General features: G+C 36.6%; 1 protein-coding gene across 1 annotated transcript in view; it reads right to left on the bottom strand.

The window, feature by feature from the left end:
- The window catches only part of NELL2 (neural EGFL like 2), a 329,178-nt gene that overhangs the window by 69,606 nt on the left and 238,380 nt on the right, over positions 1 to 21,192 (bottom strand). The window contains exon 14 of the mRNA XM_019653065.1: positions 18,297 to 18,392. Within this exon, the coding sequence (XP_019508610.1) occupies positions 18,297 to 18,392 (96 nt within the window). The remainder of the gene's footprint in view (positions 1 to 18,296; positions 18,393 to 21,192) is intronic.

The raw sequence follows: 21,192 nt of genomic DNA on the forward strand, positions 1-21,192 counted from the left end.
AAAAAACTTTAAGCTCATACTAAAAAAACACAATGCTATAGCACCCATTTTTGAGAAAGGGTGTAGACAAACAATTGTATGCTTCTATTTCCCCCAAATCTTTTCAAGGCTAACTCTTCCTTTTTATTTAGGTATCAAAGGAGTTAAAAATAAGGTCATCAATAGCAGGGTTGTGTAAAGTTGTGAGAGGGTAGTTTGATAGAGAGAATTGTTAGAAGTTTGATGAGACAAAAACGGGCATGAAATAGTTATTTTGGAGAGTGGAAAAAGAACATTCTAAGGAATCGTAGCTCTGAATTCCCTTTTGACATTTGCATTCATGAGTTTAAATAGTGGCTGGTAGTGCAGCTGTGAGTTTTTCCATAGTCAGCTGCTCAGGTACAGAGTGGAGGCATCCAGGGGCTGTATTTGACAAGAGCTGGGGTTTACTGGATAATCCAATATAAGGAGGAAGGCTAAGGGGGTTAATGAGTATTCGTAAGGGAGTGTTTAGATTGATGAACCATGGAATCAAGTTGAGTATTAGAAAACTATTTAGATAAAAGAATTAATGTTCTCAATCCAGTCAAACAATTAATGAAGTAAAGGTAGCAGAGCATGTAGGTGGGAGGGTAGGAAGGTGGTAACCTAAGAGCAAGATGCATGAAAATGAGATTTTGGGGGTGATGTGGTTATGGGTGGGGACAAGGTCAAGGTGATGATCACGGGAGTGGGTGGCTGAGGAGGTGGGAAGATCAAAGAACTGAAAAGCCAGCGTATTGGTTGGGTCATCCACACGCATACTGCAAGAGCCAGGAGGGCATGTCGGAAGAATATAGTTTGCTGGACTTAGAAGTCTTCAGTGAATGAAATGAAGTGAACAACAAGGAAGGTGGGGAGGTTGTAAAGTCTGATGGCATAAAATTCAAACAAACAAACAAACAAAAATAGTCCTAACTAACCACTAATGCTCACACTCTACCACATTATTTATTTTTATAGTACTTAACACTACATATCACGTATTTACAGGTATGTTGTCCGGATCCCCCACCAACATGTAAACCTCATGAGCGTAGGTTCTTGTCATTTGGGTCACTATCACGCTATCTCCTGGGAGCTCAGAATAGCGACAGGCACATCTTAGGCATTGCTGAGTGAGTAAACAAATGAGGAAATGAATGAAACTATTTATTAGCCCTTTACCCTAGGTCATGAACTGTGCTATTAAGAAAAAGACAAAGATTTATAATATTATTACCTTTCTTTATGAAGCTTGCACTCTATAGGAGAGTTTAATTCTTGAAAAAACAATACACACACTAAGAAATACATGATCTGTACCCTAAGTGTGACAAAATGTTAGAAGTGTTCAAAGGCACAAGCGAGGTAGGCAGTTCCCATATCTTCATTCAAATGTCACTGTAAGGATGCCTTCCCCACTCACCCACTAGGCTCCGTCAGGTACCCTGTTGTCTTTTCAGAGCACCTTCAACTCTCATCACAAAGATAGTACATCATTATACAACTGAATTTTAAATGTATGTTTCCCCTCCTAATATGTAAGCTCCATGAAAAGAACAACCCTCTACCTTTCCCAACAGTGTAATCTCAGTGCCTGTTCAGAGTAACTTGCCTTTGTACAACCAGCTTCATGGCAGGACAACGTGTGAGAAATGTCATATAAATGATGGGGTGCCAGAGCTTTCCTTAAGGTTCGTTGACGAAACAGGCATGCAATTTGAGATTTCCTGTTACACAACACTCTTTCAGCCAACAAATCTATCTTGCTTTATAACCAGGTTTTTCAGTTTCACATGAAAAGTTGTGGGTTAAGCAGCATTCTCATATTATATGTCTGGGCCTTTTTTTTATAGTTGTTTTGTTTGGGAAAGGTTAAGAGAAGGAATGATGTAATTCATGTTTTACTGATTCTATTTCTGGTCAAAATATCTCATTCTTAGAATTCATTTATTCATGGTTCTTTTTCTAATGATTTCAGTGGGTGACTTGTTTGCTGGCTTATTTTCCTCTGCCGTACTGGAAAGCCAAGTAGCTATCAATCCTGTGGACAATTGCTGTTCCTTCAGCAACCAGGCAGGAAGGTAAAGGCAGATGACATAGTGGATCATGTTAACAAGGCAGCCAGAATCCATTAACTGTCTGGTAAATTTTTCAGCACAATGCAGACAGAGGATACACCTGCTCTGGGGTTAGTCCTCTTAATGTTTTTGCTTCTGTAACAGAATAATTTCTGTGATCATCGCATTCTACTTTCTAATGACCATTATTATATTTTTGGATACAGGTTGATGGGCTTTTGTGGCTTTGTCTGTCCAAACATCCCTGAAATCAGGCACAATTTTGTTTGCTTATGTTATATTCCTCTTTAGTAAAACACATTTGCAAAGCTGAAAATATTCCTGCTTCTCATAGACAGTTGGTGGGAATATAACTTGGGTATACATCCTTTATGGAGGGCATGGCTGTACCAATTTTTTAAATGTTTATACAATTTGACTTTGCAATTTCACTTACAGAAATCCTTTCACATTTTTACAAAAATGTACATAGGAGGATTTCACTGCAACCATTTGAAAGAGCAAAAAATATTGAAAATAACATAAATGCCCGTCAATATGAGAAGAGCTAAATAAGTTAAGATACATAGAAAAGGCTATGCAGTTCTCCAGAATGAAAAACAACCAAATGTATTGACTGAAAGACCTCCAGCTTATAGTATAATAAGTAGAAATATCAAGTCACAGGACAATATGTACAATATTATCCTACTTGCACAACATATGAGTAGGTATGTTCATGTGTGCATAAATACACTGAGAAAAGCTTGTAAGTTTACACATCAAACAGTTAAGACTAATAACCTCTAATGTAGGGTTTTTTAACCTTGAGTCCAGGGATTCTTTTTCGGGGGCTCTGTCCTGTGCATTGTAGCATGGCTAGCAGCATCCTGAGACTTTAGCCACTAGATATCAGTAGCACCCCCACCTCCCCAGTTATGTCTATCAAAAATGTCTCCAGACATTGCTGTGTGTTCTGTGGGGGGCAAAATCACCTCTGACTGAAAACACTGCTGCAGTGCGTAGGGTAGAAGCAATGGACTTTGAAGAGAGGATAGGTAGATAGATGATAGATAGATAGATAGATAGATAGATAGATAGATAGATAGATAGATAGACAGACATAGATAGATAGATAGATATAGTTATCAATATTTCTTAAAACAAGTTTTTTTGTGTTTTTTTTTTTTTTGCTGAGCCATCCTGCCACCTGTTGGCAGCTCAGCGGCTGCTCATCTCGGGCTGGGCATCAAACTGCTGTTGCTCAGAGCTCAAACTCTTGAGCGAGCTCTTAACCAACTGAGCCACTCGGCCAGCCCTTAAAACAAGTATTTTTTGTTGCTCAAATGACTGGTGTCCAGTTTCAGTCTCATTTTATTCATACGGTCATTCCACCTGAGAAAGTAACCCTGCTTCCCTCTCTTTACACTCCCTTCATTGAGCGGCACTGATGCTCATCCAACTCATAACTCATAGCTTAAAATATACTCACCCCAATCCAATCTATAAGTACTGTTTATTCTTTTTTGCATATATGTCAGTAGCCAAATTTCTCAGAATCAGGTGAGAGCTATTATTAGTAAGTGGTTCATTAGGCTCATCGTTGCTTTCCCTATCAACCAGAGCACCTGCTCTCTTGCAGCACACACTTCCTTGTTATAGCCAACACCACTCATTAGGAAAGATGACACCTGGCATTTTCAAGTCCCTGTGAATGATACAAGTATACATTTTCTATAAGGTCGCCCAGGTTCATCACTTAAGAGATATAGGCTATAATAGGTATTATCCTGCTTACAGTATTAAATGATTTCCCTTTTCAACAGAATTTTTTTAAGTAGACTATTGATGAATATCATAATAGTTCTCTCTTTTATCTAGATTTAAGCCCCCCCCCCATTTTTAGTCATAAAAGCCATTCTATAAATTACTGAATTGATTTTCATGAAGCACTGAATTAAGCTCCATAAGAGTTTAAGATGATGCTCTTCTTCAAGATTAATGTCCATTCAAGGTAATTGAAGGGAAGGGGGATAAAACTGGCCAACATGATGGTTGAGAGGAAGGCAAGAATACTTCTGGTTGGACAGATAAAGAAGAGTTTCGCAGGACAGTGATATTTGGATGGTAAAATGGAGAAGGGGTTATGAGTGCACACGTGGGTTTAGGTATAACTATTGAAATTGAGAGACTACCATGTGCCTGCTATGTGACCTTGGACACAGTATTTAATCTCACTAAACAATTTTTTTAAATGATCAAGGAAATAATTATATCTATCTCAGCGTTATTTTTATGATTAAAATGAGTTAATAAATGTAAATAAATTAGCACAATATTTGGCATATGGTAAGTTTTCAATAATGACCAGTTGATGTGTCAGGAAATTTTAAAAGACAATTGAAAATAATAACTGAAGTTGTTTTTACATAATAGGAGAGTAGCATGTGTCATCATAGAGGAAAAAGTCTTGGTTTAGGGGAATATGTTAATAACCTTTTGGGCTTGAAAGGTGATCTCTTCTGTCTCTCTTTCCAGAGCATGGGAGAGGTGTTTGTGGAGAGGGAGAGGGAAAGGAAAGGGGAGAGGGAGAAGGACAGAGAAATTTAAAGGTTGAAATTAAAAGCTATAACGGTATCAGGATAAATAGTTTAGAGAGAATGGAAGTATGCCAGGCTTTAAGGGGGAGGCAACATGCCTGGTAAGAATGAACTCTGTGCAGGAGTGGGATCTGTGGGACCTATACCATTTTGAGGGCCCCTGCAGTAAAAAGAGATGATCAAAATATAAAACTACTGCAAATTTTACAAAACTTTATGACCAGGTGAGCACACTGCTAGGGCTCCTTGCAAGGCCGTGGAAGTAGCCTGGGCAGGTAGGTCAAACAAAAGCTGAAGCTTCAGGGGCTTAATGGAAAACCGGCCTCTGACTCTGTGGCAAGAAATAGCCAAAGCATTTTTGAAAGCTGGGATCTCTATTTAATTTTGGTTTGTTTGCCTTTGCTTTTTCCCTCTTTAGACCTCCCCCATTACCCTCAAAATTTTCATTAAAATGCTGCTATACAACACTTATAGTACATTGGTGTTGCTTTCAGGGGAATGAAAGGAATGAAAGGACATAGGTGATGTGTCGAGCCTCGGTGATCCCACTATGAAGAAAGGAAAGTGCAGGGGAGGCAGGCTGCAGTGTATGCGAAATGTCCAAATAGATGGTAGCCCCTTGGGGTGTGGGAGTTAAGCTGCGGAGAGGTCACGACAGGATGACTCCTTTTGAAGACTTGAGGGTGGCCAAGGTTTACAAAGAAGGTAGTGTTAAGAAAGAAAAGATGACCAAATGTATAACTTAATCTTCACATTCAGGAGATGAGAAGAGGAAAAATATGCAAGCTAAGGCACCCAGACAGGCTAGAAAGTAGCAGAAGAGCTCACATGTGCAGGGGCCCCTATGGTGGGGATACAGTGCAGTGTTTTACAGATGGGCTTTGGATCTATGCTGTCTTGTATTTAATGCTGCCACACTCTTCAATTTGATTGCTATGTCACCTTGGGAAATTCACTCACTTCTCTATTTTTTCCTCCAAAAACTTGAGTCAAAACACCTACTACGTAAGGTTGCTGCAATACAATACAGTCTGGAGAAAATGTCATGTCGAGGAAACCAAAGAAAAAGGGGGTTGCTGGAATGAATTCGGTTAATAACATCAAATGATGCCAAAAGGTCAAAAGATTGGAACACTTTGGAAATAGTGATTAAGAAGTTTACATTTGATTTCCAAGAGAGTCATTCGAGCAGAGAGGTGAGGTCTAAAGTACATGAATACAACAAGTGTAATACAAGTGTACAGCAAATGCCTCCCTTCTAATTGCCTTTCAAGAGTGTAAAATTGAAGACTAAGATCTGATCTCAGATAATATATTATGAATATTTACTAATAAGTCCAACAAAATCAACAATTCTCTCCATTCTGTTCCTACATAAGCTAAAATTAGTTGATGGATTCTAATCTAATTGATTTTAGACACTTACTAAATCTTGCCTCGCACTCAGTGTTCGGTACGAAATCATCTGTGTGACAGAGTCAGTACCCCTTGGTTTTTAATTAAATTTTATGATTTATGGAAAGAGTCCCCTTCCCATCTTTCACTGAGTAAAGGTTTTGGCATCCTACAATATGTAATTCACTCTTGTTTATCGGGACTGTTTATAAGCCTCTGTGTTTTAATTAATTTATTTTTTATATAAATGGTCAAAACCAGGAAGATCATAATGAATAATAAATTGTCATGTTTAAAGAGTCTATTAGAGTGATTGATTTTCAAGCAAAAAAGAAACAAACAGTTGCAGTCAACTGATTTTATTTTCCTTGGATTAAATAACTTTAAAGAGAAAACTATGAAATAGTAAAATATATTTGGCCTTACATAAAAAGGACAAAGGTAAGGTTAATTTGAAGACTGGAACTGGGGCTTTTAAAATGTGAAGAAAAAAACATGCTGGAGTGAATGATTTATATTTTAAAGGCTGTTCCATGCAAATGAAAACACACCTTAACTAAGGACAACCAAGAGTTCCACACCTTAAACAACTAAGACTATCAGAGAATTCCTTTAGCTTGTTTTGTTACAGCTGTTGATTAAACAAGAGGTCCAAGTTCACTCTTATTCAGCCTTATAATTATCTTCGGACATGAATATTGAGAAAATTGGCAGTGAAAACCCTCACACTTGAGTGCGTACTTTTCACACATTTAATAGCTGTTTGCTTGCCTCCTAGGTCCCACCAGTAGGAGATTATCATAAAACCTTCCCCTGAAAATTACAACTGCTGGGATTCCAGCTCCAGAATTTATCCTACTTGAGAATAGTTTCTTTTGGGCTTACCATTCCAAACAAGATTAGTAGTTAGCAACCACTTAAAAGGTATTGCTACTATTTTTGTACCCACCTGTTCACTCCCTGCCATTTAGATGAAGTGCGGCCCTGTACATTAGAAAGTCAGCGATATAAACTCCCAAGAGAAAAGAGCTGCATTTTACTTTCTGCATCTTCATATGCAGGTCATGCTATGCATGCACAAGAGCTTAATAAATATTTAATTCAGATAATTTGGCACCTATATTCCACAAGCTTGCTGCCATTTCAAAGGCATTTAATCACCTTTATGGTTGCAATGGAGGCCAAATATCAGAGCAGAAAGGGCACAGATTCTGTGAATTCATCAGCCCTGGGCATGATCCCTTATTTCCCCACTTTGCTGGCTGTACAGCCCAGAGCAAATTACTTAATCTTTTCCAACCTCAGTTTCCTCATCTAGGAATAATAATTTTAAAGGGTTATTATAAGGATCAGCTGGAAGGTCATAATGACAGCTAACATTTACTGAGCCGCTGCTGTAACTATTTGTATGTATTGACTAATGTAATCTTCTCAATGATGCAATAAAATAGGTATTATTATCATTCCATTTTAAAACAAGGAAACCATGACACATAAGAATTAAGTAACTTGCCCCATTCCACACAGGAAGTCAGTGGCAGAGCCTGGATTTGTACCCAGAGCCATCTTCCAAGCCCACTCTGCACTCTTAACCAACATGCTATGCTGTCAGACATACAGTTTGAAGTAGCTACTGTTATGAAAAATTGTAACAAGGAGAGTCCTAGGTTATCCCCATAAACCAAGGCACTCTAGGACAAGTGTGGAAATCCTATGGGCCCTAAGTGCTTCTAACATTTGGTCATCTACACTCCAGCCTGGTCTGACCCATTTTCATATGGTTCTTGTAACCAGTATAACTTCTTACCTGGAGCTCAAATTTGCCTCCCAGTAAATTTACTAGGTTTGTACACTAGAGCTACACATAATAATCTAATCCAAATACTAACTTTAGCTCTTCATGTATTTAAAGATAATTTTCATACCACCTTTCAATTTTTAATTTTTTTTTTTCATTTCTTGGTTAAACATCTAGGGTTTATTCAACTATCTTCTTACACGCGCCAGGGCTTTCACCTCCCAGATAACTTTTCCCTGATCACATTTCAATCTGCCTATAACCTACCTATTAAAATCCCTTAGCCAAAGTGAATACAATATCCCACTATGGAATAAGGAATACAGAATTCTGGGAGACTATCACTTGCACTGTTTTGCGTAATCTGGTTCTATTAACACAGGCTAAATTTGTGTTTTCTCTTAGAGCTGCACATTATACTTTTGGCTCATTCTGAACTTGAAATCAACAGTCAAGTAAAGAATGAAACTGTTGGTTTCCTCTATCCTGGGCAATAGTATTTTTCTAACCGAAATGCAAGAGCCTAGTTACATTTTATTCATATTCATTGACTGCCTACCATATATGCAAAGCATGATGCTAAGCCCTATGAGAAACACAAAACTGTAGGCTTCCCCTCTGCTCTCAAGAAACCTACACTCCAGAAGGAGGGAACAGGAAAAGGGGGAGGAGAAAAGAAGGACAACTAAAGAAAAGAAGAAAGTCAAAGGGTAGGACAAAGGACACAGTGAATGTGGGCCTCAGAATTAAGGATCTAAAAATAAAACACTGATATAAGCAGTGTGGCCTTTTTGAAAGCTAAAAGCAGGACAACTGCAGAAGGTGCTTGTAAATGTCTATTAAATGTCATGGTGTTATTTTGATTCCATTGTTCCTGCAATCTGAATAACTTTGAGTCTTGGCTGTCTTTTGTCATATTAGTTACCTTTCCCAATTTATGTCATTTGCAAATTTGATTCATCTTCTTTGACTTGACACTATACCCATATTTGATATTTAACTTGTGTACCACATTTTAGTTTAAATCTAAAAAAAAACCCCAAAAACCCAAAAACAAACAAACAAACAAACAAAAAACCATAATACCCAGAATATATTTTATTCTTTCAAAAAACAGTAAATTCTTCAGGAAGACTCACCTATGAGCTGAAAAATGCTAACAGCTATGGATTTATTGTTCCTAAGTCCCCGTGGCATTCTCCAGAAAGCTTACATGAGGAAAGAAATGGAAACTAACCATAGATGAGACCCCTTAGGAAGAAATACAGACTCTCTTTGGAAGCATCAGAAATTTAGTGAAGAGAAAGAAGCAGCCAAATCCCCAATCCCATTCCTAGTAAATTCCATGAAGTTGTTCTTATTACCATGATTTCTTCCTATGTTCCACCTTATTTTCATTCTGCCTCCATGAGTTTCACCTCACAGTATGCAGATTTATGAGCGGCCAGAGTCCATCACTCACAGGAGTCACTGAGCAGCAACAAAACCATACTTACGTCTAAAATGGGTGACTTTCTCTCCTATTCCAGCAATACTCAGAACTGCGTAACCTGAAAATCTTCCTTCTACAAATGCATGGCTTTAAAATATATAGTGTTAAATTTATAACTGAGCTCATTTTTAAAAGTGAAAATTTCGGGCCGGCCGAGTGGCGTGATGGTTAAGAACTGGCTTGGGATGCCAGAGGTTCCCGGTTCGGATCCCACATATGAGGGCCAGTGACACTGCCCTCCATAGCTAAGATGCTGAACAACAGCTCAACCTGCAACTTGTCTGTTCCCCTCCCCCCAATTCCCCAGCACTGTTCCCATCCCCCCAATTCCCCAATAAAAATCTTTCAAAAAAAAAAAAAGAAAATTTCTATATGGCACAAGAATAAGCTGAACACCATATTTCTATTTTATGGCCCACGTGGTGACAGCAGAGAGGGCTTGGTCCTATATAAGGTCCAAGACTGCAGCACAAAGCAGGATCCTTGAAGGGCTGTCCTTCAGTTTAAGTGTAGGCTAGATACACACATACACAAACACGTACAAATAAAACATCCACTAGCACAAGAGATTAGGAGAAGGCACACTATTTTTGCCTGTACTTAGGTGGGAAGAAAAAAATGTTTGCTCTTACAGAGTTTTGCGGTTCAAATGAATACCACCTGTGTGGTAAACCACTTCAGTACACTGCAAAGAAATGAACACAAATATTGATTGGAATGCCCCTGGTATACCTGAAGAAGCAAATGGAAAATTCCTCTGGAGGAAAGAGACTTCAGGTCAATGAAGATAAGGCCAGCCATCAGAAGTACAAAATGCACATGGAAACACTGCATCATGAGCAAAAGTCAGAAAACATAATAAAAGGCAAACCCCTTGAACTTCAGCCAATCTGATAAAGATTATAAGTTTAAAATTGTGAAAGATAAAAGAAGAAATCAAAATCACAAGAAAGGAATAGAACTAAGGGGAAAATTACAAGAAACATTTGAAAAAGAGAACTAGAAATGAAAAAGATAGCTATTGAGATTAAAAAAATTATTCAATGTATGAGCTAAACAAAGAATTAGACAAAGCTGAGAAGACACCTAACAGACTGTTAAATATGAAGAATAACATAAATTCCTGTTAAATATGATAAATATGAAGAAATCAAAAATATGAAGAAAGGGCATAACACAGAGAGATAAATAAATGGAAAATATTAAAGAAAAGTTGAAGAAACATAGAAAGATAACTGTCAACATATATCCAATAGGAAGGAAAGAATAAAGAGAATGAGAAGCAATATTTAATAAGATAAAGATTGAGTGTTTTCCAAAACTGATGAAAGAGATGACTCCTCAGATTCAATAATCTAAAGGAACTCTAAGCAAGATAAATAAAAATAAATTCATGCCCAGATACAATGCATTGAAACCACAAGGAAAAGGAGACCTTAAAAGTAATTAAGGGCGAAAGTGTTTTCAAATGAATCACCATTGAATTGACAGTAGAATTCTAAACAGAAATCTCAGAGGCCCCAAAAGCAACAGAATACTTCCTCACAGTGCTTAGCAAAACCAACCTGGAATTCTATACAGAGCTACCCTTTCAGAGCAAGTCTGAGAGTTTGCCACTAATAAGACCCGCTGTAAATGATTAGTAAACCAGGTCTTTCAGGAAGAAAAATAAAACATGGAAGAAATGTAAGCCAAGAAGCAAAAATAACTTGAGCATAAATAAAATGTATCCTGGATGTATTCTGAATTAGAGAAGACAAAGTCCCTGATAGCTGTTCATGTCTTTGTCACTTTCAAATGTGTCTCCACAATATCAAGTTTGTACCATCCCCATCACACTGCTAAAGAAGAGAAGTCCATCAACTTATCTATGGACAAAAATATTTAGAATTTATGAATCAGAATAACACAGAACAGTCCCAACCAAAGTATGGGGGTGACCAAAGGGAGAGAAAAATCTTGTCCCCAAGATGTATGTTCTTATTGGCAACCACAGAGTTACATTTTTTTTTTGAGTGGCAGGCTCCTCTAAGACTGACTTTCCTATTTGAATGATTCTGTCTAACGAGGACACATTGATAGTATGATTTCCAAGATATATTAAGAGAAAAAACAATGATTGGGGAAGACATACAAAGAAAATTTATTTTTCATTATATGTCTTTGTCCTTTTAAATTTTATACCATGTACATATATTGCTTATTCAAAATATAACGCAGTATTCAGTTAATTAATTTTAGAATAATATTTTAAACATCTAAAAAGTGGCTTTATTTGGTTTGCTTTGAATAAAAAAAGTGAGGACACAGATTCTAAGAATTCAAGGGCATAATACCAGTTATATTCTAGGTTGATCCATTGGGAAAAAAAATCAATATTTTTAAAGCAAAAGTGAAGGTCTTTTCCAAATTCCAAATAATTCCTGTGGACTTTTTACTTGGAGATCTGCCCTCTAACAGCTTGAAAGCAATTTTTTTCTCTTACATTAACTTCATGATATATCCTCATTTCCAACGTTAATTAGGTAGGCCTTATAATAAAAGAGTCTGAAAAATTTCCCCATCAGAGTTGTTATCTATTATACATGGCTGATATATGGAAAGAGTGAGTAAGATTTTTTTCTAATTAACCTGAAGAACTTGTAAGAATGACTTTGAGATTTAACACTGAGAACTTTTAACTACTTTTTGAATAGTACCAAGGTTTCTGTAAAACATTATTTAATATTTGCAGTAGAACTAAAATAAAGCAATTTTAAGTATATGCAAAGAATGCATATTGCTAAATTAACCATTTAAAACCATTAAAGTGTAGTAAAATTATACTTAAAGCTGGTTTATAAATGAATCAAGAAAACTAGAAACATTTATTATTCTTAACTCTTATTTCATAACGTCTCAGGGTATCTCCAGGTAACTCAAGGATATCTAAAAACTTTCAACAGCTCTGTATACAAAGTTTTACTTAAAATATATAATATAATCACATCAGGTATTATGGTGCTGTGTGCTTTGAGTATACTACTTCATTTACTCTCCAGAATTAATCCAAGAGGTAGGTATTATCATCTTTATTTTATACAAGTGAAAATTAAGGCATAGAAAAATGAAGTAATATAGAAAAGGTCACATAGCTGGTCCACAGTAGAGCTAGGACTCATGACACTGTCTCCCTGGTTTTAATTTTTGTGTTTTGACCACTAAGTGATTCAAGGAGGACCAGGGTTTGGCATAACATTAAACAATCAAAGGATTATTTAAAAGAGGTTAAGTCTTACCAACTTAAGGAAAAAATATGTCTTAACTACCCAAGTTAATTCATATGCAGGGTATGGTCAAAAAGCCGTCAGAGATTCCTTCCCTTCCCTTTTCTTCCCCTTCCTTTCCCTTCCCTTTTCTTTTCTTCCTTCCTTTCATTCTTTTTATTCTATAACAGGCAAAAGTAATGTTGGGATCTAAACCCCTAATTTATCCAAAGTTCACTAATAAACATTCATTCATCAAATATAATCCAATCATTTCTATTATTAGAGACCAAGTTGGAAGATCAGATGGGTTTCAGCAAGTATGAATTGAGATACTGGTTTAGGCAGATCAACAGATTTCTCCATGGGTATATGCTTCCGGTTTACAGAAGCCACCAAGTTATCTGCTGTGTTTTGTCTTTTCCCTTGAGAAAGTCAGATAAAAGACTTAACTTTAATAGACAATGTGAAAGATCAGAAGCTGTACTTCCTTCATCTGAAATGTTTATATTACAATAAAGGTCATTTAATGATTTTTGTATATGAAATTTAGCTAGAACAAAATAATTTTAAAATAATACTAAAAAAAAAGCTCATCTTTATTGGTAAAGCAAAGGTATCTACAGGTCTTCCTTCTTTTGAACTATATTAACTTAACTCAAAATTTTAACTCAATCACCTTTTCCCCCCACAAAAAACATACACAGTAATGGAATTTTACTGAGTCAATTTGGGGGAAAAATAAAAAGGTATGGTATGTCAAAAATGTTCTGAGAATTTTCTCTTGCTTCTGAATTTTTTCAGTCTTCCCTATAAAACAATATAAAATAATATACACTTCTGAAAAATATGCCTTTTAAAAGAGCTATGTAATCATGAAATTAAATCAATATATTCCTTGAAATGATGAAAAATGTTCTAATATAACTATATTAAGAAATTTAATACATTTTGACAATAATAAACACTAACTGTGTATACTACTAGCAAAATAACTTTATTACTATGAATGAATTAAAAGATTTTTACCACCTCTACTAAAATAGTAATGTACTTTTTTAAGTCAATCAACCTAAATTAATTTGAAGTTACCTTTGAGGTAAAGCAACATTCATATATATATGCTGCATGTTCTGTTTCATCATTTTGAAACTACAGATATTAAAAAGCTACAAAACACTTAGGAATGCACCTTAAATTTATATTCATTTAACTACTCACTAAAAATAATTATAATCTCATTTCATGTTTTGATCTGTAGCTAAGAAACCCATTATTTTACACACTGAGGGAAAAAAATAACCATTTATCACCAAAATGTGTGATCTCCTTTTCTTTGATATTACAGCATATTTTTTTTAGCTTCTATTTGATACCAACGTTTTCCCAGTTACAAACATTTAATTTGATTTAAATCAGCAGTTACTTATAGGGAACTGTCAAATCTTTTGGAGTTATGCTTTAAATCATGACTGAAAGATTTACTTTTAGTATAATGAGACAGCTTTGCATATTAATTAGAACATCAGACACATGTTCACTGAGGTTTAGCAACTGTGCAATAAATACAGTGTGGCAGTGATAGAGCTGTTAAACCTCAGCACATAGATTTCTAATATATTTTATTGAGTTAGCCAAGAAATAATCACTCTGCTAGATCCAAGTTAACCACCTGATGGAATATTAGGATGTTTAATTAAAAATGAAGTTATGCTGTACATATGGGTGATTTTACACAGTGGCTAAAAATGGTCATGAAAAATTAATTTTAATCTGTAAAAAGCATACACATAGACCCTTGGTAAAGTTGGTAAATGGATTCAACCATTCCACTAATATACATGTGATGCAGAAATAGACAAAATAAATTAGGGACAGAGGGGTTCAGGGGAGACTTTCTCAACTAAAGTAACAAGGGTTGGTAAATATCATGCACATTAAGATTGTTTTCAAAAATCAGTAAATCCTAGTACTTCCTGAGCATTTCCATTGCGATCCCAACAGATCATCACTGGGACATGAATTAATCTCCTTTCTAAGCAATTAGGCAGCATCCAACTCCAGTAGGCCAGATTTAGGCCACTCCAATGCTTAGGATCTTGAGGATCCTGATGCTTTCCCTACCTGAGGCGAGAAAAACTGCCACAGTCTTCACTGTTAAAGACAACAGGATTATTTGGCAGTTGAAGGGGTGGGCATCACAAAAGCACAGACCTCATGAGAGGTGACAGAATGAATTCCTGAGTATATAGCATGGCATAGAAGAAAAGGAAGGAAGGAAGGCAGGAAGGAAAGAGGGAGGGAGGAAGAGAGGGAGGAAGGGAGGAAGGGAGGGAGGGAGAAAGGGAGGGAGGGAGGGAGGGGAGGGAGGGCAAAGAAAACCTTGGACTGGGAATCAGAAGATCTGAGTTCTAATTTGCAGATCTGTATCTACAATGAAACATCTTACATAAACTACTTCACCTCTCTGCTTTAATTACTTTATCTGCCATGAGACTACAGGATCAGATGACCCTGAAGCCCTCTTTAAACTAATATTCAAAGAAGTCTGGCAAATACGTAAGCAACAAGCAACCACAACCTCCTCATTTAATCAGTCACTTACGCCTTTGTTTATTCACCAAGTATTTGTGGACTGCCTAATAAGGTGAGGCCTTATACTGTGTCTTGAAGATTATTAAGTAACAAGATATGCCCTTTACTTCCCATAAAACTCAATGCCTGGGAGGGTGGGAAGGAGCTGAGGAGACAGAGGGTCGAAAGGATGAAAGCTGGGTAGATAAGCAGTCCAAATCTTGAAGGGCCTTATGTGTCATGTTAAGACATGTGACCTTTATCTTGAGGACAATGGGAGATGCTGAAGTTTTTTGTTGTTTTTTTTCAGTATGTATGATATGATAAGACTCGTGCTCTGAAATGCTGTGGAGAGTGGATTGGAAAGAGATACACCTGAGAGCCAGGAACTACTGTAGTTCCAGCTCGAATGGAAAGAAATGGACCCTAGTAAAGAGAAACAAAAGGACTTGCCTGGATATGAAATGGGATAAGAGAGAGATGATTCCTTGATTACTGGCCAAGAAAACATGCTGGGTATTTTATTTCCCATGGGTCTCTTCTCATCTAAAGTTATTTTTTAAAAGGGTACTTCTATTTATAACTGCATCAACAAAAGTGATGCTGTTGGGAGGTGAGGGGGTAGGATCTAACCTGGAACAATTACTGGGACAGATGCTAAGAGGCAAGTAGCAGTATGACATTTTCCCAGCTAGGAGGCAGGAATGCTTGCTTCTCAAATAGTGAAATGTGGTCTTGGGCCAAGAGATCCTAGAAAGCAGACATAAACTATGACCCCTTGTCTTGCAGCACTAACTTTACTCAATGTATGTAATTTAAGTATTTTCATACATTATGAAATAGAAATAAGTGAATTTTTAGGATAAAACAAGAAATTCAAATTTGAAGGAATTTTATTTACCCTTGTTTTGGGTCATTGTAGGATCTCCCTGGATAGTCTCTTCTCTGTCATTAGAGTGACTTCAATAGAAACTTTAAAAAGCACTGATATAAATAAAATAAATAAAAAGCCTGGGTTTAGGGGTAGAAAGACCTCTGTATTCAGGAGCAAACTCTGTGAACTTAGAAAAGAAATTAATTGCTCTGAACCCAATATACTCATTTGTAAAATGGAGATAATACCAATCTTGGAGGAGACCTGTGAAGCATAAGTTGATGTATGGAGAGTATAAGACACTGAGAAGTTACATAACTTGCCCAAGGCCACATAGCAAGTAAATGGGAACTAGATTTTGACCCCACATCTGTCCTTTTCAAAACCCTTGGCTGTGACAGACAGCTACTTAAAGTCTGGGATCATCTTTTTATAGACTGGGAGTTCAGGAGTAATTAAATAGAGAAAGCTAAATATTCTGTTGGGTTATTTTTAACTCTGGTATTAAATTTTACATTGCTCGGATTAATTTTACATCATTCCAGATTTCCACAATCTCACCACATCGTGTTTTTTTTTTTTGTCCAGCAGAAAAATGATATGGATGATTGAGCATGGTCATTATTCATCACCGATTTTCTGGGACAGCCTTTATTTCATAACTCCACATAATTGAAATGCCATAAAAAAGCCAGCATTTCAGTATCGACTCTGCACTAGAAGCAGTACAAAATACCATATTCAGGAAACGTGGTCACCAGAGGCCTTGAGATACAGGATCACAGTGTACCTCGATATGTGTGGGTGTACTGGTGGAGGTGACAGGACAGAAACTTTGTAAAACTATTGCATCCGAACGACCTGATTTTGACCTGGTAAATCCTATGATAGTGAATTACTGGAAATCTGTATTTTTAACAAGTTAACAAGCTCTATGGCTGATTAACATACACAATGAGCTAGGGAACTCCAAATTTAGGAAAAGATCCCCTGAAAAAAGAGTCCCACATATCAAAGATGGCCACTATGTGTTTTCTATTAGAGACATTTGTAAACTATTAGTCATTGAAGTTTGAAAAGCAGCACTTAGGGTACTTGTAGGATGAAATGATCTAGTGATGCACCCCTTTTGTGAGCATCCTTCTGTGAACCGTTGCAGTATCTATTCAGTAAAATTTCCACTTCCCAAGTAGAGCAGAACATTTTCTGTCTCACATTCTGATCAATCAGTGTTTTTATTAAACCAGATGACTTTGCAAGTGGGATCGAGGCAGGACATACTGTTCATCTACTGCATTGAAATTTATGGACAGCACTGTGACATAGCAACCACCAATCGATGGTGGCAGCAGCTTTCTCTTAGGGATTATAACCAGACTTTTGAGGTCATCTGCTGTTAGAACCCACTTGACCCAAAGGAGCCAAACTACTACTGACATGATTTTAATTAGATCCTAATTCTAAAAACACTTTTTTATTCTTAATGTCTATTTTCAACTGAAAAAACAACTTAATTTTGGTCAAAAGCTATATACAGACCACACATTATATATATATACATATTATATATTATATATAATATATATATCATATATATTATATATAATATATAATATATATATAATATATGTATTTATATTTATATTATATATATTTTATTTTAAATTGTATATAATATTATATATATATACATATATATATATTTTTTTAAGTTTCTAGTATTAGTAGCCATGAGAAACAGTAAGTTTAGAATGCACTCGAACGAGGAATAATTAAAGAGTAGAAAACTTTAAATACTTTGTAAATAAACGACAATAAGTGAATATTAAATGGGCCAGGTAAAAATGTATTTAAAATTCTCAAATGTGGATGCAGGAGGTAGTGTGTCCTAGGAAGTCAGTTGGCCATAAGCTTGAAGTCTATGCCTTGAAAGTGTCATACAGATTCCAGGAAAAATGGACTGCAAATGAGTAAAATAAATTATGAAGCATAAAATCCTTGGCAATCCCACACATTTTTCTGAAAATGTTAATAGGCATCTAGTTATAGCAGCTGCAAACCCTCCTTAGAGTGACTCTGGGGAAACACCCAGTGAATACGCAGCACTGAAACCTCCTTATCCTCCCTCCTAGCACTTCCTTATTAACTGCTCCATGCTTTGAGAGCCCACTTGGAACCTGAAACATTATTTTCCTCATGGATTACTTTATATATTGGTGTAAAAATTAATTTTCTAAAAAATGGAATGATATTCTTACCAGTTTCACAGCTGGGTCCCGTGAAGCCTTGAGGGCAGGCACACACGTTAGCGGCAATACAAGCGCCTCCGTTCCTACAGCCATCTTTGCAAAATGCTAAAAGAATTCAGATACACAACTTTAGCACTTCAGGAGAAAGTAGTTCCAGGTAGTCTAAACCCAGCTTTTCTTTATTCCCATGGAGATGTGGACATCAAATCATAAATGTTATTATAATTTCATATTCAGACAATCCTTTCCATACAGGTAAGAAACTTCAACACAATTTGTAAAGCAGTGCTCTTCCCAATAGTAAAGAAATATTTCACCTCTAAAATAAAACACTGAACTTTTTGTTACAAAAACGGTTACATTACACAACAGGAAGTGCATTATTATTAGGATTTTATTTCAGTGTAACAATCTAGCTTGAAATTAAGCCTAAAAAAATGGCAAGTATCCTGGACCGTTTTTCTTAAGGAGCAAACCACTATTTCGAGAATAAGATAAGGAAATAGGAAATGACTGAATCCTATGAGGCTCTGATCATTCTACGCACTGGCCAAAGTGCCAAACTATTAGAAAAATACCCTATCTTTCAAAAAGTTCTAAATCAGTCCTGGTCATGAATTAGCCAATAGTAGGAAGAATTTGCATGATGGTATTCAGAAAGCCTTGCATTTCCCTGCTAAGAGTAGGTCAGGCTCTATGATCAAAGGCAAAGAAACTGCATAGTCTGTTGTCTTATAGCGAGTTTGCAAGTGTGTAGGAAACTGGAGTCAAGGTCTGAGCCGTTTGAAGGGTGATCTTTTGAGATTCGCTGCCTTCAAAGAAGGTGAAAGAAACAAGATGGGTGAGACTGAGCGCCCCTTAGAAGCTTCTGTTCCCACTTCAGCTTGTTCTTTGGCACCGTAAGGCTCAGGGGCCGTCCCCTCAGCCTGGCAAGGTCTGTCATGGATGAACTAGACCAGCTATCACCTTCATTGGGGCAAAATCTTTTTCTCTAGTTTTCTGGCATGTGCTTCCTCTAATTAGGATGTATGTTCCCAGAATGGCGAAATGTAGAAATCAGACTCTGAGGCTGAGTTAGAAAGGAAAGGGCCCAGAGAGCCATTGGACTTCTTTGGTTTTAGATCCTAATCTGTCTTCATCCTAGACAAACAGAATATACAGTCATCAAAGATTTGCAAAAGAGGCTGAGAATGAAAACCTCATAAATAATGAAGGATACATCTACCAGACCATGTGTACATCTTCCTTGGAGTAATCTGAAGTTTGCAGCCTATTTTTGGATCATAGGACCTAATTATTCACATCTTACATCTAAACTACTTATCTCTGAGCTTTGCCATTCACAACAGAGATATACACAGGGATTGAAGAGTCGTTATGCAGGCAACCCGTAGTCCTAACTCTCAGAAAAAAATGTATAGATCCTTGAACATTCTCCTTCCTTCGAAGATAATTATCCATCTATATCTTCTCATGACCTCAACAGTTCTTTATGCTATAAACTTTCTTCTTCACATTTATTAGGAGTTAGAGTCAAGTAGGAATAAAAGAGAGAAGCTGCTGGGCTGCCAGATGAAATCTTAAATCCAAACAAACTCTCAGAACATCCATGTGTTTTGGGGAAGTCTTAAGGGTTCAGTTGCACTGTACTGTGCTATGGAATTTAAAAATCTGGCTTTTCTCAGGATTTGTCTAATTTCTCCAAAAAAAATCTTTGTGAGATTCAGACCCCAAAATTAGTAGGCCTCTTCACAATGCTCTAAATTAAAGGTTTCCATAAACTTTTTTTTCATATATACTGTTTATTAACGTCTTTTGTACATCATGAATATTTACCACTGTCATTACATATTTTTTTATACTATCATTATAACGACTATATCTGAAATGCCCATTGGTAGACGACTGGATTAAGAAACTGTGGTACATTTACACAATGGAGTATTACTCAGCTATAAAGAAGAAGGAAATAGTACCATTTGCAATGATATGGGTGGACCTAGAGAACATTATGCTAAGTGAAATAAGTCAGTCAGAGAAAGACAAATACCATATGATCTCACTTATATGTGGAATCTAAAAAACTGAATAAATGAGAAATGTAAACAGAAATAATCTCCATAAACTTTTGCAAACCAGAGTAATCCTCTGGCCATCCACACCTGCACCAGATGTGTTATTATAGGCCAGGTCTTAGGGCCCATGCTCTGGGGCCACCGCATTAACAACCATGCCTTGGTATTTCCTACCTCCCACACATACAGTGTTGTAGCCAATTGATTTTAGTAAACTTCAGGATGAGGGACACAGCATATCTGAGGAATTGGCAGTTTTCAAACTTAAAAAGCCTAAATTAGACAAATCACATATAAATTGATAAGATATAATAAGTAACATGGATTTTTATCCTGTGGGAATTGGAGCTTCCAAAATAGAGCTTCTATTTCCCTTGTGAAGTAGAATGCAAGCTCGGCTGATGAAGGAAAAGAGGACATTGGTGAAGAGTGAATTGACAGATGGTAGTGAACTACAGTTGGAATATCCACTTACGCCAGTGAAAATCTGAGCTCACCAAGACATTGAAAAGAATAACCGATTAGTACGGACAAACTAGCTAAAATGAGAAACTATAAAATGTAAAGATCCAATATTCCCAATTAATTAGTACTCAAAGCTCAAGAGAGGGCAGAGAAGAAAAAAACTGTCAGACTGACTCAAAATAGAGATATTTCACAGTGGATTACAGTAGTAGAACAAATGGACTGATGGTGCTGCCAAAAAAAAAAGAGAAAAAGCTGTCATGTTTATACTCAGAAAGAAATATCTGAACTGAGAGGAGGCAGATAACTGAATGAAAAGGAAGGGCCAGAGAAACTGAAGCATGAGAGCTATAGGAGGATAAGCG

Source organism: Hipposideros armiger, unplaced genomic scaffold (genome assembly GCF_001890085.2).
Source record: "Hipposideros armiger isolate ML-2016 unplaced genomic scaffold, ASM189008v1 scaffold_194, whole genome shotgun sequence".
Taxonomy (NCBI): Eukaryota; Metazoa; Chordata; class Mammalia; order Chiroptera; family Hipposideridae; genus Hipposideros; species Hipposideros armiger.